The sequence below is a fragment of the Euprymna scolopes genome, chromosome 10, assembly GCF_053919585.1.
Source record: "Euprymna scolopes isolate OS-2025 chromosome 10, ASM5391958v1, whole genome shotgun sequence".
NCBI lineage: Eukaryota > Metazoa > Mollusca > Cephalopoda > Sepiida > Sepiolidae > Euprymna > Euprymna scolopes.
In genome coordinates this window covers 7,608,815-7,633,165 of record NC_136491.1, presented here as the reverse complement: position 1 = coordinate 7,633,165, position 24,351 = coordinate 7,608,815, and the positions used below count along the sequence as shown (strand labels likewise).

General features: G+C 34.5%; 1 protein-coding gene across 1 annotated transcript in view; it reads left to right on the top strand.

Annotated features, from left to right (window-relative positions):
• The window catches only part of LOC145285794 (long-chain fatty acid transport protein 1-like), a 134,054-nt gene that overhangs the window by 71,260 nt on the left and 38,443 nt on the right, over positions 1-24,351 (top strand). Inside the window, exons 3-4 of the mRNA XM_080134165.1 lie at positions 15,211-15,360; positions 22,369-22,438. Of these exons, the coding sequence (XP_079990291.1) occupies positions 15,211-15,360; positions 22,369-22,438 (220 nt within the window). The remainder of the gene's footprint in view (positions 1-15,210; positions 15,361-22,368; positions 22,439-24,351) is intronic.

Below are 24,351 nucleotides of genomic sequence, written 5' to 3'. Positions count from 1 at the left end.
AGCATGTGTCTTTCAATCGTAGGTGTATCCCTTTTTATTTTGAGATTTTCATGGATGATTTTGCTCTTGATGGGAAATCGACTCTGAAAATTCTTGGGTTTTTTTTCTCCTCAAATCTTGAAGTTCGTATATTAGATTTATTGCTCTTTTGTTTTCGGAAAGTCAGTTCTATCAAACACTTGAAATAATACTTAACAGCTAAGGCTATTTTCTATTGCCACAAATTTATTATCAAACTATGTGTGTAGTACTGTTGTCATATTTGGACTTTTTTTTTTTTTTTTTTTTTTTTACACAGTGATCACCACTTATCAAGGCCCGGAAGCCACTCAGAGATAAAGGTTATTGCAAGTACATTACGTTAGTGTGGAGATTTGATGAAGTGGTTACTTAAGGGGGCGGTTCATTAGGAATTTGTTAACGTTGGACTTGAAGACATCCAAGTTGTAGTCCGGTGGGAAGCAGGCAGACAGAACAGAGTTCCACAGGCGTGAAGTTCTAAGAAAGAAGCTTTGTTCATGGAATCCACGTTTTGATTTAGGCACAGATATAGAGTGGGGGAAATTTTTCAGTGGAAATTTTTCGCAGCGTTGAACTGCTGAAGTTGCAGAAACTTATCTGCAATTTCAGTAACCCAACCCTTTCTTCTCTTCAGCCCCCCCTCTCTCTCTCTCTCTCTCTCTCTCTCTCTCTTACGAACATGGTTTTACTAGTCTCGGTCTTTTCTATAAGTCCTATTATGGTTTATGTTCTTCAGAATTGTCTGATCTATTCTCTGCTTCTTTTGTTCCAGCTCGGTTGACTCATTGGTCTACTGGTCTTCATCAATTTTCTGTTTTGATATGTCATTCTAATAGTGCTTTGTTGCAGTATTTTTGATATGTAATGGGGGTATGCTCCCTCACAGTTGGAAGATTCTATCTATAAACGATGCTGCTAGGAACTGACGAATCAAATTAATTCACGTTCTGCTACCAACCAATCAAAAACCAGAATTGCTCCATAAAAATTGAGCCTTTTTCTTTAGCAACTTTGCATATGTTTTCTTCGTGTCAACACGGCAAGAATCTTTTGCTCTGTGGCTATAAAATTATAAAGCCAGGAACCTGAACAAAACTGAGAACCAGTCACCTCTAGGACTTGTATAGAACAACTAACCATCGGAAACTGTTCTGAAACTAAACATGGCTTCCAACTCCAGAAGCTTCCTATTTCAAATATAGATCCATTACTCTTTCTGCTTCTCGTAAAATCAGTTCTCTCTATGACTAAAATTAGTGATGGGAAAATTCCAATATTTTTCCTGATTCCGATACAATTACCAATTCCGTGCTAAATTCCCGATTCCAATACAATTACTGATTCTTTATAAATCTCTAATTATTTTACTATAAGATCGTTATTTTCCCCGATTTTCGTAAAAACACATCTTAAATATGCAGATATTTTTTCAAACGTAAAATTACATTGTGGAGAGTGATTTATTGATTTTAGCTTTACTAATATTTTAAAATCAATAAATATTTATTATTTTATCATTATTATCAGCAATGGAAGATTTTGCTTTAAAAAAAAATAAAATAAAAAATGGCAATTAAAAGAATCGTTTTGGCATCAGAAAATAGGCATCAATTTTTCCGATTCCGGTACCCCCAAATCTTCCGATTTTTCTGATTCTCGATTCTGATTCCGATTAATCGTCCTAACACTATAAACACTTACTCCCATCTAAGGCTATTCTCTCGCTTCAAATCTACTATCAAACCATGCATAGCGTACTGTTGTCATATGTGGGCTGGTGAATCTTTGTCTGAATCAGAATCTTGAGGGTTTTTGAAAAGGTGCAGTATTTGCAATTTAATTGGTCCACCTCTTTCTTCATCTTTTCAACCTCTCTCTCACAGACGTGATGTTGCTAATCCCAGTCTTTTCTGCAAATACTGTTATGTCATGTGTTCCTCAAAATTGTTTGATCTATTCCCTGCTTCTTTTGTTTCAGCTCGGTTGACTCGTTGGTCTAGTGGTCTTCATCAATTCATTGTTTTAATACTTCATTGTAATACAACTTTCTATTTTAATAGCTTCTTTCCGAGAACTACAAGCTTGTGGAACTTTATCCTTGCAAATCGGTTTTCCTCCTACCTATAGCCTTAGTCTTTTCAAGACTAAGGTCAATAAGCATCTGTTTTTGTAATAATCATCTTTCTTTAGTGTTAGCTTCTTACAATAAGTCGCTTCATGCCTGTCACAAGCGATTTCCATAAAAAAAATTGCCTCTGCATTGTTAGTTGAACAATTTTACAGTACTTTTCCTGTCTGTTTCTGTAGTTGTATTTGAATACAAATCACGACAAAAGAAATTGTGATTATTCGTTGAAAGATATACTGATAGTTATGATAATTATTAAATTCATTTTATGAGGGGGGGTGTTCTCAAATGAATACATCCTATTTTATTTTTTTTTTTTTCGCCGAATGGATCAGAGGAGATTGCAAAATTGTATTGTTATAATAACTGAACTTATGCATTCATGACCTGTTGCAGATATTGACAGTGTAAGACTAAGAAAGCAACCTCTGTCATTCGACAAGATACACCTGAAGAAGGTCGAAGGTTACATCAACTAAAATGCTGTGAAAATGACACTCAAGATGAGAATAGTCCAAAGAATCCAAATAATACAAATAACTAAATCGTCATCGTAAAAATTCGGAAATATGAAATGTTTTCCTTTTTACAAATATTTTTTTTTAACGTAGATTTATTAAAGAAAATGTGTACTTTCCAAAAGTATTCATTTTTTATTAGAAATTTAGTATTTTTATTTCATGAATTTGTCTTTAAGTATTTTCTTATTTTAAAATATTCAAGTGACTGTTCATTTAACAGTGACTGTTCATTTAACAATGACATAATTTAGTGGAACCATATATTGAAGGTAGACCAGCAAGTGTAGGACACTTTTTTAGAAGAAAGTGGCTTGTCTCTGGTAGCATATCGTTTCACACAATTTTTTTTTTTTTTTTTTCCAATCATCATTTGTTTTTCAACACGATTGTGTTTTTATTTGTTCCTTTTATTGAAAGCTATTTAAAACAAGCTTAGCATCCGGAAGCCTAACTTTTGACTTGAAATGTTTATGCTACGTTAGTTGCAATACAGTTTTAATCTCCTTGCATGAATCATTCTGCTTGTTAACGCCATAAACCTCTTAAAACCTTGTGATCACGAGAAAAGTGTTTGCATGCTTATTTTCTGTGTGAATTAATGAGAAAGTGAATGCATTGATTGTAGACGTGCACTAGAAGTAAACTTTTTTTTTTCATGTAAGGAAGAAATAAAGTGTAAAAATCTGAATATAAGCACTTTTATTTATTCTTTCTACAGTTTTCATTTTGGTTTTTGATTTTTCCTTTTTTGTTTTTTCTCTTTTGCATTTGATTTTTTCTTCATTTTTTTTGTTTTCGATTTTTTTTTGTTTTCGATTTTTTTTTTTGTTTTCGATTTTTTTTTTGTTTTCGATTTTTTTTTTGTTTTCGATTTTTTTTTTTTGTTTTCGATTTTTTTTTTGTTTTCATTTTTTTTTTTGTTTTCGATTTTTTTTTTTGTTTTCGATTTTTTTTTTTGTTTTCATTTTTTTTTTTGTTTTCATTTTTTTTTTTTTTTTTTTTGTTTCGATAGTGAAATGAATCCTTAAACGGATAACTTTTAATGCTACTAAGACTAAGCTTTTTCCTTTAACAATTACAAAAAGCCTTCTTAACCACCAATTGGCATGATAAATAACACCCGACCTGAGAGTTCATCCTACAACATTGGAGGCTGCCGTAGGGCTTTAAAAATTTGGCCTTTCTAAGGTTTGGCAGATTGGCCTTTTTAAGGCTAAATTTGATCATTTTTACACTCTTTTATGGAATCATGTTTTAATTAAGAACATGAAAAAGGCCAAATTTTGCCATAAAAAAGCCAATCTGTCAAACTTACAGCCCAAATTATAAAAGCAACATGGCGGCCTCAACTGTCATAAGTTTAGTCAAATAGAAATTAATGTAAAAGGAATAAAAATGAAATATTTTCTGGTTTTATTTCAGCCTTTGATTCTAATAATGTGTTTTATAGAAAAGTAAAAAATGTTTATAATTTGTTTGTCTGTCGACAAACGAAAACAAAACAAAAAAATAGCATCATGTAAGGGTTGTAAGCAGTCGACACAAGTAACATGATTGAAGCTTAGGTAAGCATAGGAAAATATATAACAAAGTAAAATCGTCCACAGTAAATATTATAAAAAGTAAGAAAAATATAATAAAAAACCGCCCACAAAAAAAACAAAAAACAAACGAAAACAAAACAAAAAAAGAAAATAGCATCCTGTAAAGGTTGAAAATATGCTCCAAAATTGAAAAATAAGTATTAGTACCCGTGCGTTTGTTTATGTATGAAGAAGTGGATTCTGGAATAATAGAATTAGCCAGTCTTAGCCAATTAGATGGGGCAGATTTTGAGAAGGGAGAATTTATTTTTTATTCAGTTAATGGAAAGATTTTATGCATGTGTAGCTAATAACCAGTTACAATGGGTGCAATGTAAGTATCATAGGAAAATGTAGAATAAATCCCAGTGTCAACTGGTAGCATTGGGAGGACTAAATATTTATAGAGAAAAATAGGGACTCCATCCTCAGTAGATGTCACGATTGTGATGGTGGTGCTTCTAGGATGCAATGTAGTATTTTATTATAACAACTTAATGTGTCTAAAATTGTGTTTGAAAATTACATAAGATAGTGGCTAATAGCCAAGACATAATGAATTAGTATGGAACATCTGTTATTTCAAACCTATGATATTTTGTTCAAGAAGGGAATCTCTACAGTCAAAATATTATATAGGAGATATATATATGAGGGGGCATCCCAAAAGTAATGCATCCTATTTTTATTCCGCCTGAATGATCAGTGGAAATTGCAAATTGTATTCTTGTGATGTTCTAAAGTTTGAGGAGGTGTGCTCACTCTGATTTTGCATTTTCACGCTTTGAGAAGAGGTTAGTTTATTACTAATCGCCTGAGGCTGTCCTATCAGGGAATGACGATGGGGGACGGGAGGCTGTACAGGCTTTTTTTTTTTTTTTTTTACAATTAAGATTCTTCTTTCTCTAGAGCACTGGTTTCTCAAATTCTACTTTCCCAACCTTATGTCACAAGAGAAAGAAAGGCCTTGTTTATTTCTCTTCCATGGTAGGAAGATGTGACACAAGGTTGTGAAAAAAATAAAAAGTAAAAAATGCCTGCACTGTCCCATCAGCATTCCCTGGTATAGGCACCTCAGGCACTTAGCCAACAACCTATATGAAAATATGTTTAAAAACCTATCATCCAACAAGTCTTGTCAGATAATCTTTCATCAACTCTTTATAAATGTAAGTATAATGTACCAGCCATTTCAGTCTGTTAAAAACAGGCAAAATAGAATAAGTGCTTTATGCCAGTGATGGCTGAATATAGTTCAATTTGTTCTCGGTTTTGCATTAAGTACTAATACCTATTAATCCTTAAGTGTATTGAACTCAAACAGATACCAAGATACTAGAATAGGTATAGAAATTTCCTATAGATTCAAATAGAAATTTCCTATAGATTCAAATAGAAATTTCCTATAGATTCAAATAGAAATTTCATACAGATTCAAATATAAATCTATAATATAAATCTCACTCGTCTGTTTAAATGTATGTATGTATGTATGTATGTTTGTATGTATGTTTGTATGTCTGCCTAAAACTTTTGACAGAGGCGACGGATTTTCATAAGATCAGTATCGTTTTGAAGTTCAACCCTTTGGACGAGGAATATCGAAATATTAGCTAAAAACATTAATTCCTTCACCCTCAACTGAGCACTTTTCTGCAGGGAGGGTTTTTTTTTTTTCACCCATATTTTCAAGTCATTATCTCTTTTTGATTTACTAGCCTTAATTTAAACATTCATCACTTCCGGTTGGTGATGGGTGCAACAGCAAAGATGTCACATTTTTTTCTCACGTTCTTTTCCTACTTCATGGTACGGGTTCGAGCCTGCTTTCCTGGCTACATTTTTTTTTTTGCTCAACACACACCTCTAAAAACTCGGGCAACACCGGGCACCCAGGCTAGTATAATATAGATTTAAGACCTAAAAATTATTTGTACAAGAGTTAATACATTATCATCTTAAAATATTGCTTATTAAACATAGGAATCAGCAATAAATAGCTAATTGTTTTAAACTGTTCCTAAAATGGTTGATTAGAGAAGTGTTTAAATATAATCACTCTCTCGTCAAAGACAAAGGCAAATATGAAATTGTTTTGTGACTAAACAGATTGTTTCACAAATATTTGTTTTGTGTCACTAATATTTGGGTCAGCAGAATGGTTCTGCCATGATTGTCAGCTTTTTATTTAGGTCGAAAGCATTTGTTACGCATAAATTAACCTTTTTTTTTGTTTGGAAGCATTTTGAGCAGAGCTATGGAGTCGGAGTAAATTCATTAAGAGTATGAGTCTGTCTTTTATCCAAACGAGGCCAAAGTTGGATACAATATCTTTTTTTTTTTTCTATTAGGTCGAAAACATTTGTTACATATAAATTAATTTCTTTTTATGTTTCTGAATTTTTGAGATGAGGATTGATTATTCGTATTTGGACTATTGTTCTCGTATGTGTGTTATTTTCACAACGTTTTGGTCGATGTAATCTTTAACCTTTTCCAGGTGTATCTTGTCAAACTCTGGGAATCATTCTGTCAAACTCTTGAATTTGCACACAAAATATCGAACAGCACTCTCCATAGAAGTAGCATGCTCTTATTCCGTCAGCCATGACTAGGTAGAGGTCCTAAGTAATTTGCAATTGTATTTTCAGTGTTTCCTGCACTGAGGATTGAACCTTCAACCTTCAGAAGAATGTAACTTTACAATTGAATTTTACAAAGTACTTTATCCATTACACCATGAGTCATTAGTAGCAGGAGTCAGTGTCTGATAAATTGTCTCCCAACGAGGGTAAAGTGAGATGCAAGGTTGATTTTTAACGTAGAAGAAAATCTTCAAGAATAGCCAAGAAAACAAAAAGGGGTGAAAAAAATAAATATGCAACAAATACGAGGGGGCGTGCAACAAATAAATGTTATCAGGATCTGACCACTAAAAATTTAAAGATTTAAAGTGACATGTTTCAAGATTTGAGGGCAAGCAAATTTTTTTTTTTTTTTTTTTTTTTTTTTTTTAAACCTGTTTTACACGCCAGCATGTGTTGAACGGCTTTTTAAAAAGTGAGCAGAAACTAGAAACTGTCTGTGACCAGATATTTTTTATCCTTCTTTCTCTCAAATCCTGAAAACACTGTATATGTTCTAGTGGGAGCATTATGACCTTTGGACTGTGGTCAAAGCTTAAAAAAAATAAATAAATAAATGAATGAGAAAGAGTGAGAAGAAGAATAAATTGATAGTAGGAAAACATTTTTTTTTTTTTACTTGACTATTTAATGTTTATTTTTTTACAAAAAAAAAAAATCACCACTTATCAAGGCCCAGAGGCCACTTGAGGATAAGGATTAATAAGTGTACAGTAGTCAGTGGGGAAAATATTGTAGTAATCGATAGAAGTTGAAATTTGATAGGTCCTGAACTGTCATCTACGTTTAAGCCCCTGTCCCATCGACGAAATGTTGCATCCCTCTGCCTGTTCTACAAGTATTTTAATGATGGATGTTCTGATTAATTACAAGCACTTGTACCCCCTCGACTGTACTGACATGCAGAAGTTCAAATATAATATGATCAGACATCTTGCTACTCATCTCTCTTGATAATACCCCTGCAACTTATGTCCCCAATAGTAGCCCCCTACTTCCAAATGGCACCGTGCCTTGTTTGGGGTGAAAATTGAATTTAAAAAAAAAAAAATTGGATTACTTAAGGGGAATGGTTTAATGAAACAAAACTGCATTTGGTAGCAAGGCTCCAAATTGAGAATTTTACGGGCGTGTGGAGTCATTGATCCGAAGTGGCAATATCTCTTAAGAACCAATGGTATAAGTATCGCCATGCTTAGAACATGTTAATATGGCAAAAAATTGTTTTCTAAAAAATGAAGTTCACAGCTTTTTCCCTTTTCACTGATGTAGCACCTTTTAACTTCAAATAGTAGGATCCCTTTTCTCAAAAAAAAAAAACAAACAAACTCTTCCTGTTTTTCAAACGGTTTGGTTATATGCAGCCCAAAATCATTTAATCAGCATATGATAAGCAAGAATTTGCGTTGAAAATAAAATGACTAAACGTCACCATTTTGTTTTGTTTTGTTCAACAGCTGAACCTTACAAGACCTGCAGACATGTGGGCGTTTTTAATAGTAATTTTCGCACTCATTACAATTTTTGTGGAATCAGAAGAAGAGGCAATTCAAAGAGCAAATGGTGTCATTGATATAAAAATGTTCCACTTCCTGTTTTAGTTAAAACAAAAAAATAAAATTAAAAAAAAAATAGTACAACTACATTATAATAGTAAAATTCTAAATTTTTATTGAATTTCAAGGCAAACCAATTGTCTTTACTTAATTGTCATGTTTCATTAATGAATATATCCAAAAATTTTGAAAATCGATGAGGTAGAAAAAAATTATTAAAGAAAACGTTTTTTTATGAAAATTAACGAAACTATAGCTCCAAAGGGAGGTAAATAATGTGTAACTATTTTTCATTTTTTAATAAATTGTGCATTAACAATCATACATATGAGTTACATGTCTTCTCACAGAAATATGGCGAGGGTTTTTTTATGATTTTTGAAAATAATGCAGTAATATTTAAGTACTTTTGACATACGACTTAAGTAGATATTATTGCTTTTAGTTAAAGTTGACACAAAAGTCAGTAGCTATCATTGTTTCTTTGATTTTGTTTCTTTTTAATCAATTTTTTTTTGCTTTTCGAATATCGCTATTATAGTATAGTTGCCCCAAAATAGTAATTAAATTGACATATAAGAAAATAGGTTCTTGTACACGTATTTATTTTAAAAGCTATCTTTTACAAAATTTTACTTGATTATTTTTTTGCTTAAAATAATAAAATACGAGGGGCGTGCAATAAGTAATGCCCCTGACTCACTTCCTATAGCAGTAGAGCAACGAAACTTGGCACAGGTATTAGTCTTTCTCTGCATAGGAACCACCCAGAGTTATGCATTTCTCCCATCGTTTGATGCAGTTCTGGAGACCGTTTTTGTAGAACACTCCAGGTTGGTCCTCCAACCACGACGTGACTTCAGAAATCAAGGCTGCATCATCTGGAAAACGCTTTCCTTTCAAAAACCACTTCATGGCTGGGAAGAGGTGAAAGTCAGAGGGTGCAAGGTCAGGAGAGTAGGGAGGATAGGGGAGGATTTCATAACCAGACACCCGTACTTCTGATCTGGCAACATGCGAGTTGTGGACCGGAGCGTTGTCCTGCAGGAGGAGGGTACCTTTGTTGATCTTGCCCCACCTTTTGATTTTGATAGCTTCCCTTAATTTGCTCAAAAGTGAAGCATAATAGGCTCCTGTAATTGTGGTACCCTTTGCCAGGAAATCTGTCATCACTACTCCGTCCTGGTCCCAGAAGACTGTGAGCATGACCTTGCCAGCAGAGGGCTGCACCCTTGCCTTCTTTGGAGGTGGTGAGTCCATGTGCTTCCACTACATTGACTGGGCTTTCGTCTCTGCATCATAGTGATAGACTCAGGTTTCATCCTGTGCAATCAGTCTTTTGAAAAACTTTGACTCATCTTCTTGGCACATCTCCAAATTCATCCTCGAGCACTCGATGCGTTCTCGCTTCTGGAATGATGTGAGCAACCTGGGAATCCATCTGGCAGACACCTTATGCATATACAAATGGTCATGAATGATAGTTTCCACAGACCCTGTACTAATCTTGACATCTTGGGCTATTTGGCGAATAGTAATGTGCCGATCTTCCAAAATGGCAGTCTCAACTTGACGGACAGATGCCTCATCAATGGGAGAAAGGTGGCGACCCGGTCTGGGAGCTGTTTCCACAGATTTCCGGCCATGTTTGAATTCACGATGCCAGCGTTTTACAAGGTCATATGATGGGGCATTATCACCATAAGTTTCTTTCATTTCATCAAAAGTTTCCTGTGGTGTTCGTCCTTTCAAATACAAAAACCGGATCACTGCTCGACATTCAACAGGCTCCATTTCACACCTGACTCAGTTCAAACACCTGTAAAACAGAAACCACAATTAGTTCAGAGCTGTAATTTGCCACATAACCGTAGAGATATAAATCATTGCACATGCAAAATTTCAGCTAGATCAGACAACTGGAAGTATGTCAGAGGCATTACTTATTGCATGCCCCTTGTACTACTGTTTCAGTTTCACTGTTTCAAACTTGTGTTTAGTATTATAAAAATATTAAACTACCCATGACCCGTTGGGTCAGTATATGTTATAGCTAGCTATGGAATAGTGAGTATACAGAAATTATGTATTACAGTGCAAGTGACTGTACAGAATTAATGTATAAATGTGCAAAAATTGAATGCATACATGCATGCACACATGCAAACAAACATGGCAACCAGTGAAAACAATGCAGAATACATTGGATAATAAAGGTTTTAACATCAAAGCCCTTAGATTAAATGAAAAATCATTTATATAAAATTGGAAAAAAAAACTGAGAAGAAAAGAAAAATACGAGGTGTGCATTGTACAAGTCTACCTTATTTTTTTTTATTTTTTTGTATTAACAGCCTTACAAATATCAGGAAATAATAATTAACTGATTAAGTAATATTTAATGGTGAGATCTTTTCAAAGCAAATCTTTAAAAAAAGTAAAATAAAATGAAAAGTCCCCCCCCCCCTCCACACACACTCGTTTTGAAGTATTTCTATGTATTTTTAAACTGTTCGGAATGTATAAACCCCCACCCACGTCACCAAACATAAAAATATGCTACCGATTACATGTCCGTTTAACACTACATGGCCAAGAAATGGGTGCTCATTCTGCATTAAATTTATATAGGAAAGTGATCCCCTATTCTAAAATGTTAAATTTTAATTATTTTTTAAAAATTCCTTTTCTTGTTTATTATTATCTTATTTTTATTTATTATTATCTTTAAAGGCCGTTAAAATGTATTAGCTAAAAAAGAAAAAGATTTTTATTTCTTTTTAGGAGGTAAACTATACTGAGGGTTTTCATAAAAAAAAAATTGATCAAGTATATTAATGGAGAGTAGACAATGCATTGTGGATGCGTTATCGGCAGCTCCCGTTACTTTCATTTCTAATTTGTCACTCAGTCTTCATTTTTAATGAGTGATTTTTCTGACAAAGGGAGAAGAAAAAGCTGTTCGGAAATTTTCTGTTTGTGTCCATGTCACTGATAAGGATGCTGGAGATAAACGTTTTAACTGGACTGACATTATCCGCCTAATAGTTAGAGACCCAAACCTTGGATTAACCACTAAGGAGGCTGTGCTATCAGTAGGTGCAAAGTATTGGGGCTGCTTTATTGCCATTTGGTGAATGGATTCTCGACCATACAGTAGCTTCTGGTGGAGCTTCTCGATGCCATATTAGGTTTTGTTATGGTTTTATCTTATCACTAGCGGGGGTACCCGGCGTTGCCCGAGTGTTTGTTTCCGGGACGGGGGGGGGGGAGTTTTAAAAAATGTTATGGTAGGTAAGTAGGAAGGATCAAACCCGGAGTCATGAGTAAAAGTAGGAAAATAAAGTGAAAAAAAAAACAAAAAAAACCATCTGCAACGTTAACAGTTCGGCCACCAAGAAAAGTCCATTCCAGTTGTTTAGGAAAAAAAATAAAAAATAAAAAACGACTACGGTAGGTTGGTGCGAACGTGAAAATATAATGTGAATTGTCCAGCACGCTAACCACTACGCCACAGAGCACTGCAGCTTAGTTTAGTGATTTTAAATAACTTCACATGAAAGAACTACAAAGCCAAACCGGTGTTCTCTTCGCAACTGTTCCTTGTGAACGATCCCCAAACAGTGTTAAGTGGTGGCAGGGGGAGGAGGAATTTATAAGAGAGAAAATATTTTACCACTTCCATTGATCTTAACCATTTGTGCATATTATATTTGCATGAAATATCTTGATTTTTAATCCTATTAAGGTCAAAATCAGACGGGGGGGGGGAAATGAGTTCATTTTATTTATATAGAGATGTGCTACAAAAAATAAAAAAAATATTTTTCTTCGTTTTTTTTCTCTCTTACTTTCTCTCTCTGCCCTGCTCTAAGCAAGTCTGTTGACCTATTTCATAAATCCCAAAACTCCATGAGAAGTTTCCACAAAAAAATACTCAATTAAACCCAAATCTCCAACTTCCAACGTAGACCCTAACTACCATGTCTCCTCCAACATCAGGGGTCTACGTTCCAACCTTCCAGACGTTGAAACCCAATTACAGGAGACTAAATCAGACCTATTATTCCTAAATTGGCATTGGATCGATTATTTCCCTAGAAGAGTTTGTAATTAAAGGATACTCTAACTTAACATCCAAATCTGACCCCGAAGATCGCCATGGGCATGGAATATGTGCCTATATTAAAAATGGCTTTCCATGTGGTAGGGACATCTCCAGAGAAGATTCTAATTTACCCTATATCTGCTTCCGGGTTGCACTTGCTCACACTACTGCATTTATATTTACCCTATATTGCCCAAAACAGCAGAGTTACTACCTTTAAGAGCATATCTGAGAAAATTGACCACATACTTACAAAGCTGTTTAAGCGTTGTCTTAAGGAGAATTACTTCCCAACACCCTGGAAAATCTCATCAGTATACCCTGTATTTATGAATTCAGGTGATCGGTGATCTCTCTATCTCAGTACAAACCAATAAGTCTCCTGTGTGTCATGAGTAAGTTACTGGAATCTGTTAAATAGAGAAGTAGGTATAGCTGGAAATGTCTTCTCGATTATTAAATCATTTCTCTCTGATAGGTTCATAAGAGTAGTGGTTGATGGGCAGGAATCAGGAGCTCATAGTATTAATGCTGGAGTCCATCCTGGGCCCAACTCTCTTCCTAATCTACATCAATGATCTTCCAAATCACATCCTTAGATCATTCGGAGACATTTATGCTGATGACAGTAACACTTTCTTCAGCAACACTTCAAAGGTAGTAAATGACCAAGTTCTCTCTGATTCTCTCTTCTCTGATCTTGAGCATGTGGTACAATGGGGAAAAAAATGGCTGGTTATTTTTAATGCATCTAAAACCAAGCTTTTATCTTTACATCATCAACGTTCTGATCCCCATCTGGCATCAATTGAAATGAATGGCTCTCATCTTGGGGAGGCTCCATGTTTTGACAAACTTCTGGGTTTGACCTTTACTCCTGATCTGAAATGGAACATGGACATCAAATATGTTGCCAAGATCGCTGGAAAAATGGTGGGATCCTTCTCTCGATTCAGTAGATATCTCACTGCTGATGCAATTCTCTACAGATAGAAGAGCCAGGTACATCCAAGGATGGAGTATTGTTGCCACATCTAAGCAGGAGCTTTCTTTTTTTTTTTTTTTACATCAGGAAAACATATTTGTTTTGTTTTTAGTTTGAAAACGATTCCAACTTTAAGCTATTTTAGTTTCAACAATCACTGTCAAATTATGAAAACATTATTTGGGTATCTTATTAATTTTAAATGAAAATTATTTTTATTTATTTGTAACACAAACCAATGTTTTAAAAAATTATTTTTATTTATTTGTAACACAAACCAATGTTTTAAAAAATTATTTTTATTTATTTGTAACACAAACCAATGTTTTAAAAAATTATTTTTATTTATTTGTAACACAAACCAATGTTTTAAAAAATTATTTTTATTTGTAACACAAACCAATGTTTTAAAAAATTATTTTCGGTTTTAGGAATGTAGAAAAATAAAATGTATAAATCTGTTTTTTTTTCTTTTTTAAATTTTCTTTTGATTCAATTTTCACACCAAACTAGGCACAGTGCCACTTTGAGGTATGGGGCTACTATTGGGGACAAAAGTTGCAGAGATATTATGAAGGGAGATGAGCAGCAAGATGTCTGTTTACATTACACTGGAACTTCTGCATATCAGCACAGTTGGGAAAGCAGAATTCTGGAAGGGAGTTCCAAAGACTAGCAGTTCTGGGGAAGAAACTATTGGAGTAGAAGTCTTTCTTACACCTAGAGATCTCTACTGTGTAGAGGTGGGATTTAACTGCTTGTTGGGTTTGTCGGAGGTATTTATGTCGAGGGGGGGGGGAGTATAAGTGCTCGTAGTTCGTCAGATCATTCACCATTAAAATATTTGTATTTGAAAAAAAAAAAAAGACAATCCTGTAAATTGTCAATTTAAAAAAAAAGAAAAAAAAAGCTTTTATGGCTTTTTTTAATTTTTTATTGAAACCGAATGTCGTAAACCGGAACTAGATACAGTTTCAACACGATGATTTGAGTTTTATAATATAATAGATATTACTTTATAAAACATTTATTGATTTTTTTTTTTTTTTTTTGAAAAATAGAATAAGAAATTTTTCTTGTATTATTATTTTTTTAATTATTTAAATATATCATTTCTTGAAAAAAAAAAACAAAAAAAAAACGAAAATTGCAGTTAAATTAATAAAAGATATTTTCTTTAATAAAAATGCATACAAAACTTTTACATATTTTCTTTTATGCCAATATGATTATTTTTAACTAAAACTGAAAGTCCAGTTTGATAAACGGAACATTTTTATATAAAAGCAAATTTTTTTTATCTGACACCGTTTACTGTGAACTTTTAGTCATCTGTTCTGATTTATCCAATTTTCTCTACAAAAAAAAAAAAAAAAAACGAAAATATCATCCTGGGTTTGACATCTAGTGGTGAAACCCAATTTAGAAGCTTTGGGGGAACATGGAATCATCCTTTAACTGCATTACTCATAGGTCCATTCTAATCTATACTGGTAGTACCTCTCATAGTCCCATCTATGCATTCAATAGAACTTGTAAATTACAGACGATTTATTATTATTGATAATTTTCAAGTGATACAAAAAGAGATGAACTGAAGTGATCATTGATTTAATATTTTCTTTTTCTAAGTTGTCTCCCCTTTGCTTTTTTAATTTTTTAGCTGTAGAACATGTTGCTGAAGAACTCAACAGTGGAATTTGTTATTACGTGAGTGGAAACAGCAAGTCCCGCCTCAGTGCGACTAACCTGGATGAAGTTCTGGGAAAAGACCAACAGCAACCAATTGCTTCAATACCACAAAGTTTTAGAGGTAAGCAATATTCCATCAGTCATTAAATTAAACACACACACACACACACACACACACACATATGGCCTCGGTATTTATACAAAGAATGGGAGGTGATTTAACAAAGGAGATGAATGTTCGTAAAATGTTTGTAGGTATGTATGAATTGACAAGAAATGAATGTTCGTAAAATGTTTGTAGGTATGGATGAATTGACAAGGAATGAATGTTCGTAAAATGTAACTTTTCTTTGGACGATGGAGAGGGTTAGGATAGACCGGTCATGGTTAGGGTAGGGGTCATCCTGCTGTCGGTGATGCGTGTCCTGACTTGTAACTGGAAGGCGAGTGACTTCTTTCATCAGCGCTAGCAGCCTGGCGTGTTCGTCTTCTTTTTCCTTCTCTCTTCTTTGGTTTGTGTGAATTAGGCATTGTTTAGAATTGAAACCGTTTGGCCCATAATATGAGAGCGTAGTCGGCTTCAGTTCACTGGTGCCTTATTTCTTTTTCTTCTTCATCTCTTTAGGTCAGGTAGGAGAATCCGTCCGTGCGTTCACTGACGCAGCAGGGTGAATCTCTTCTTTCCCACTTTTTGGTTCCCTCATTTTATAGTGGCAAACCGGCTCCCAGCGACTGTGATATTTGAGGTGTTTATTTTAGGCGTGGAGCTCTGCCATTGGTCGATAATTATCTTATTTTTTTCTTCCCAAGCAGAAGCGATGCGTGGAGCCATGTGCAAACGATGATTTTTTATTTTGTCTCTCATGGTGGATGCGTTAACATCCGGTTCGCTGCTAATTCTCATGTTCCCACACACATCGCCACACACACATACAGTCCAGATGTAGTTGGTACGTGTAGATTGGTGATCTTTAAATCCACGCATTTCTGGTGAAAACATTATTACATACTTGTGTGTCATGCTGAAATTAGTATAAATTCTAAAAAGCACAAACAATTATTCAGTAGATTAGCGAGATGTATTTTTAATAAAACGTCATCCATAATTATGTTCTGACAAACTGTGCTTAAAAATGGCCGACCCTTAGTTTAAGTCAAGGGAGATAAGTCAATTTGTTATACAGAATTGATTGCACAACTTTTCTTGATTATTCGATAATTTATATTTTTACTTGTAATTATTTTTTTTACTGGATCATTTTTTTGATAATTATTTGGAATTTATACTAATTTTTACTGACATATAAATACATAATAATCTTTCACCTGAAATGTATTAGCTAAAAAGATCACTAATCTACCAAGCACAGAGAAATCGTAAAATTAATCCAGTAAACCTTACAGTATTTATGTAATAATAGCACTTCATAAGAAGTGGAGTCATATATTCTGTTATGAAATTATTTTTTATTTATACAAACATGTTTTGCACTTTAAACTTCCCATCAGCATACTCCATGCTGCAACATTGTCAGATTAATTAGATGTGCCATATATGTTGCATATTGGATTCAAGACTCCCTAAATAACTCCTTTACAGTTAGCTAACTAAAGACAAAAGACCCATTGGAGGACAGCAGAAACGGTTCAAGGGCAGTTTAAAAGTTCCCTCAAACTGTTCGGTTTGTATCCTAACAAGAGGGAAAATCTAAAACAAATGTCTGCCTACAACCAGTTATTAAGTGTGTTTGATTCGTAAATCTGCACACATTGAGGAACATGAGATGAAATGTGCTATTCAGAGATAGATTCATTCCACAAGTGTCCTATATGCATGGGATACTTTAGAGTTCAAAAACACGTAGCAACATGATTATGATAATTGTCACAAGCGATGGTCGAACATCATTACAATCCACTAAATATTTCGATACAATCGGAATACAAAATATATAAAATTAAAAAATCTATCTGTATCGCTCAAGTTTGAAGTACAGGGTGGAACGATTAAGTTGTCACCCTAAAGAAAACAACACCACAGCTTTCTTTTAAAATTTTTATTGAAAAAATCAATTCAGGTAACTTGATTATGTAGTAAAGCTGACCTCTATTCAATGTACCTATTTACTGTGCCTCCTCACGGGACAGAGTTAGACACCAGGGTCGTTTTTTAACATGGAGAAAAGGTACAAAAATAAAAAATTGTCTCAGTCGTGAAGGACTGATCCTCCACTGAAAGAGAACAAGAAATGGAAGTGCAGCATCTGAAGAACAGGTACTACACCTTGATCTTGACTTCAATGTAGCTGCCTTCCGTCTCGATCATCGCCTCGATATGGGTCCAAAACTAGGAGCATGCCTTTTTCTCATGCGCCAGTGGGAACTAGGTGAATACTCGGTAAGAGCTTGGCGAATACTCAGCAGATGGAGACAATCAGGTTAGTTTTAGTGTTGTGGAAGGTCATGTTGGTGATGTTCTTGGCATATAACCAAACAAAGGAATTCAGCAAGATCAGGTTAGAGGAGGAAGGGAGCCAGTGAGAGAAGAGTACAAAGTTGCAGCACTCTTGAAGCCAATCCTGAGTTTCTTTGTAGGCCAGTGCAGAGTCTTGCTGCTACACTCAGGGTTTGTCAGCGACCACCTGATTGCACCAGGGCTTACCACACTCTTTAACACATCCAGGTACACTTTGATGTTGACTTTCAAGCCGACCACATATTTGAGGTGGCATGATGTGACCCTCTCTTGAAACCACATCAAAGACCATAACCGTAGCCGGAAACTTTGTTTTTATCACCCTGAGCATATCCCTGTTATTCCTGGCAATCCAGTGATGCATTTTTAAGGTGCTGACAAGTGTCCTGTTGTCATGACTTGTGTTAGTATAGAGCACTTCTTGAACATTGTGTCATTTTCAGACATGATAGAAGGCTCCTATCGTTTTTGGGATTTGTACACAACTGGCTTACTAGTAGATGGTCTGCAACAAAAGAAAACGGGTTTTCATTTCTAGTGGACAATTTTATCGTTCCATCCTTTTCCAATTTTCTTTTCAGATATATCCAATCCTTTTCATTGTCCGGGAATGAATTAGGGCCACGGTTTACTCCAGTTCCCAGCCTGAACTCCATATTACCATTTTTATTAATTTCTATAATTTTCAAGTTTATTAGTAAAGTAAAATGTCTACCTTGTTCTTTATGGATGCTGACGTCACAATATTGTCTGAATTCAAATGGTCTACAAGCAATCCCTCATCTCATACACGGGCCTCAAAACTGGACAACAACATCCCATCGGTCACGTGTGTCGAGTCGGTTGGCTCACGCACACACATGATCACGTAAACGGAAACGGCAACCTGACGACATCATAAAGATCACTAACAAAGGCCACCACCATCATCACTAATGATGACAGCCACTATGACAGACTCCGGCGGAACGGAAAAAGATGCCTTTCATAATATAATGGCATTGGTCTTGGTTCGGGATTAAAGGCATAAAAAATTAATACCATTATTGAATTGCTTGTAAACTTTTACTCTAAACTGACTTTGATTTTAGTGTAGAGTTTTCTTTTCAGTTGGCACCGACATCATGTGTGATACTATCGATGCCTCCATCCTCCACCCCCCCCTCCAACTTTTTTGGAAGTAAACGAAAAACGAGGAAATAAGTTTATCAGCATAAAGGCATAGCAAGTGTTGCATTATACCAGAACAACATTGAGTGGCCTTGCTGATGATCGATTTAGAACATGAACTATTATTATTCGAAAAGTCACATATTAAAATCTGTGAGTTGAATTGCGTCATAGCAAGGATTAATTTGATTATATACAAGCAGAGTAAGGAGATATACTAGGGAGGAGACAGAGCCAGAGAAAGGGCTAGATGGACGAAGAGTGTTAGAGACAGGGCCGGTAATGGCCTTTACAGAAGTGAATCGGTGACTAAGACAAGCGTGCAATTTTCCAACAAGCAAACATAGGGAAAGAAAAGCTGTCTGGAGATATAACCACAGACTCCTAGTCGTTTCTTTGGAAGAAATGTTTATTTCAGTTTTTGGTAGATTCATCAACCAAGACCCCAGATGAATGAAGGTAATGTTTCCGTTTGGCAAGAGATAATTTCCCCAGAAGATGTTCTGTCACTTGTTAAGGAAATATTTGTTGTTAAATGTTATATTTCCTGTTGAACTGTATATATGTGTAATGTACATATGTTAGCATTTACGAGCATTAGACGATACGAAAAAAAATTTAATGTATACACAATTCATCATGTACCCAACGCATCTTATATAGCGCCTTACACATATCTCTCTCTCTCTCTCTCTCTCTCTATATATATATATATATATATATATATATATATATATATATATATATATGATGCCCTCCACAACGTAAAACAAGTTGTTCACCAAGGTACACCAAAGAAAGGATTTGCAATGAGTTTTGTGAAAGTTGGGGACAGTTTATGGACTGTCTTGAGATTTTGCGTCGGTTGAGGACAGTTTTCCAGTCTGGCACAGTTAAATGTAGATTGTGGCTCGGAGCAGATCAAGATGAGCTAATATCATCTGGCCTCGTAGATATGGACCTTAGTGTTCAAAGGCTCAATGATGTCTCTCTTGCACACGCACACATACACGCACACACAGTGTAACTGATTTTTGCAAAATGCATTGAAGTTTGTGGGTATTTGTTTTATTGTATTGTTTTATACTTGTGATCCTGTGTGCCCCCCCCCACACACACACCTTGGCAGCCACCAGTATGAGAGACGATGACACAGCCAAAAGAGAAGATACAGAATAAAAAGATTATGGAAAATACGTTTGGAGTCGGTGTTTGTTGTCCAGCAAATGTGGTCTTGCACATTGTATATTATAGATCGAATGAAGAATTTACTAATTTGAACTTAATTTATTTAATCCGGACAGTTATCCTCATCTTTTTTAGATGTTTTTCACAACGTTTCGGCCAACTATTCCTCTGGCCTTCGTCAGGTAGTAACCACGACGGGATAGGAATTCTGAATCTCCTAACTGCATTCTCAGCAATTACTGCTATCCATAGTTGTTGTCGTCGTCTTACGTTTTGGCCAAGTAAGCCTCTGTTTGATGCACAGTTAAGAATTAATGTGGATTAGTATTTAATGCAAAAATGAACAGAAATTAAACCATATTCAACCATCAATTTGGTTGAAAGCATTCATTCTAACTCAACGAGTTATAACTTTTGCTAAAATAGTATCATATAGTGTCATATAATATATAGTATCATATAGTATCATATAATATATAGTATCATATAATATATAGTATCATATAGTGTCATATAATATCATATAGTATAATATAATATGATATAGTGTCATATAGTATCATATAATATCATATAGTATCATATAATGGTGCCAATTTTTAAAAGAAAAAATTTATTGTACAAATTCCTTTTAAATTCTATTACATCAATTTTATTTTTAAACACTGGTTAAATATTAATAATTTTTATTTGATAGTATTGAATAAACTATTGGATCTATTATATACTGCAAAACCATTGGGAGAGGATGTATAAATAAAAAAGCAACTCTATCTGATGAATCATATTGTTTGCATTAAAAAATCTAAACGGGACTGAAATGCCATAAAATAACATACGTGCTAAAATTAACCTTACTTCTGTGATTGATCACATTACTGAGGAAAACGGATGGGCATGGCAGGGAAGAATTAGACAATTACTAAACACAGAGCTAAAGATTTCAGCCACGGTCCTATCAAATCGGTTGCAGTTTGTTATTGCCGACTTGATCGAATCAAAGCAAAACTATGCAGTTAAGGGGAGATCGATTCAAAACAACTTGCACCTGATTCGTATGATCTTAGAGAGAGGGATAGAAGACGACACGGAAGCCATGCTGATCAATTTGGATCAGTCCAAAGCTTTAGATAAGGTCGGCCATTGCTTCCTGGCATCTCTTCTGAAGATCGCTGGATTCCAACCAAGTTTTCACAAATGGATCTCCATACTGAACTGCACGCCAAGGGCAGTTGTACAGGTAAATGGAAAGTGCTCAAAATCCTTTGATATCTCCCAGTTCAGCCATCAGAGCTATCTGCTGTCTTCCCTGCTTTATGTCCTTGCATTTGTGCTGCTGCTTCACAAGCTGAGGCAAGTTTGTTCCCACGTGGGATCACTTTGCCTGGCGGATTGAGAGCCAGAGTTTTCACGTTTACCAATGACATTATTGTCATTGTATCAAGCTTCTGAGACATTGAGGCGGTGACAGAGGTGCTCACACTGTATGAAAAGACCACAGGGGCCAAAATAAGCTACAGCAAGTTGACGGGTCTGTGGTTGGGGGCCTGGAGGGGCACTGACTCCCTTTCCGCTCCCTTCAGCTAGACTGACGGCCCAGTTTGGATCCTCAGTGTGTGGTTCGGACCAGGTCTCCAGCTGAAAAAAAATTGGTCAAAGGTCAAAACTGTGGTTGACTATCAGTACAGTCAAGGAAGCAGGGAACAGGAAGGGAATTTCAATGTATAGCAGTCCGAGCAGAGAAACTACTAGAGTAGAAAACTTTCTAACATCTAGGGACCTCAACAGTGAAGGGTGGGATTTTGCTGCTTGTCAGGTTGGCCAGAAATATGTACATTGAGGAGAGAACAAGTGCTGTGAGTTCATTAGAGCTCATTCCATGAAAGTACTTTTAAAACAGGCACAGATATGCAACAATGTGGTGATGGAACATAGGTTGCAGCTTGACTAACAGTGTGGGACCGATTAGATTGGCGATTCTTTTTTAGACCTGGTCTAAGAGGGAGAGACTAGTGATAGATGTGTAAGATAGTGTGAGACCTATTGAAACTTTTGGATCCTATCTAAAAGTAAGAGATTAATGCTCTCTGGTGTGAATTATTTTCTAGTATGGTAGAGGGAGACCACTTTCTTTGCAGCAGCTTTGGCAATGTCTTCAGTGTATTCCAATTAATGTTGCTTTTGAATGTTAGGCTGATGCTAATTTTTTTTTTTTTTAATACTATTTTTATTTATTTGGTTTATCATTAAATGCTTCATTTTGTTTTTAAATTTTATTTTATTTTTTTTTTTTAGATAAGTTAATGTTTATTTACACATCTGGAACAACAGGTCTTCCAAAAGCTGCTGTTATAACCCATATGAGGTTTGTAAAAGTTAATGTTTTCAAATTTTATATGTAATTATCAAAATCCCATGATAAATATGTATGCATGCATGTACGTGTGTATGGTTGTGGATTCAAGGCCTGGTATAGTTGGCTACGCTGATGAGCTATATATATGACAAAACATGTCATATATATATTTTTGTTCACTGTTTTTTAGAAAAGATTCCATAAAAGTGCTCGATTACAAAGAAAAAACTCAATATAATATTTATTTATTTAAAACTGTACAAAAGGTCAGACAAAAATTGATAACGTCGAGCCTAAGATTATTTACCATTAACTGGTCTCCCTTATGTTAGGCTTGAAACCGATGGTACCAATGTTTTTCTGACTTTCTGTACAGTTTTAAATATCATATATATATATATATATATATATTATTTTATTTTATCAACAATTCCTTTCTGTTGCAAGTTTAGAATATAATTGTCTATAATACCAACTCAATTATAATCTCAGCTCAATGAATTTTCAAAAGAGTTTTCAGAAAGAGGTAATTGTCCATCCTTTCACGAAACAGCTGTAAGAGCTTAACGCCAAAATAAGTGAATTTCTATTCATGTAGGTTGTGATTTTATTCAATTTACGTATATATATATATATATATATATATATATATATATATGAGAAAATTTTTGAATTAAAGAAAAGTTAATTAAGTTTTCAAATTCGAAAAAGATGAGTTATAAAAATAAAGAAATATATTTATAGAATTACAACCTAATCCAGACTTAGAAGGCCCAATATCAGTGATAGAGCCTAGTTTAAATAGACTTAATATAAATAATAGATGTAGTATAAATAATAGATGTAGTATAAATAATAGATTTATTATAAATAATAGACTTCACTATATTGTAGATTAAAACAAGAATTACGAGAAAAAGTGAGAAAAAATCCTTATTCCGAAGAAGAGCCTATCTTTGAAACTCCATGGAATAAGCAATTTTTCTCACTTTTTCTCGTATTCCTTGTTTTAATAAAAAATTGTGAATTTAATTCTACAATATCTTGATGTCTATTACTTTATATGTTATGTGTGTGTTTTGGAATTAAAGAAAAGGTTAATAAAAAACTTTTCATATTCGAAAGAGATCAATTATAAAGATAGAGAAATATATTTATAGAATTACAACCATATCCAGATGTAAAAGGCTCAATGTCAGTGATAGAGCCTAGTTTAAGTAATAGACTTCACAATATTGCAGAATAAGGAATTTTTCTCAATTTTTCTCATATTTCTTGTTTTGAATAAAATATTGTGAATCTATATGTAAAATATTTTTTATTTTTATTTTTTTTTTACACAGTGATCACCACTTATCAAAGCCCAGAAGCCACTCAGGGATAAGGGTTATTGCAAGTACATTACGTTAGTGTGGAGATTTGATGAAGTGTTTACTTAAGGGGGCGGTTCATTAGGAATTTATTAACGTTGGACTTGAAGACATCCAAGTTGTAGTCCGGTGGGAAGCAAGTAGATGGAACAGAGTTCCACAGGCGTGCAGTTCTAAGAAAGAAGCTTTGTTCATGGAATCCACGTTTTGATTTAGGCACAGATATAGAGTGGGGAAATTTTTCACAGTGGATTCATATTGTGACGTTTATTACTTATATAACCAGGTTAAACAATATTGCATTGGGGTTAGTCACATGCTATTTAAGAGACACTAAATATGTAACTTTTAATCCTGTTAGGATTTTCTTGAAAGTGGATTGTATGTTGGATTGATGGAAGCATAAAACACACCCATTTTTATCTATGAAAATCAACTGAGGGAAAAAACTCTCATAGCTTAAGTAAATAAAGTTTACTTCCATTTTTTTTTAAACACAACTGATGTTAACTAATAGTGATTATGTAAATGAGGTAACTTCTTTAATGTAGA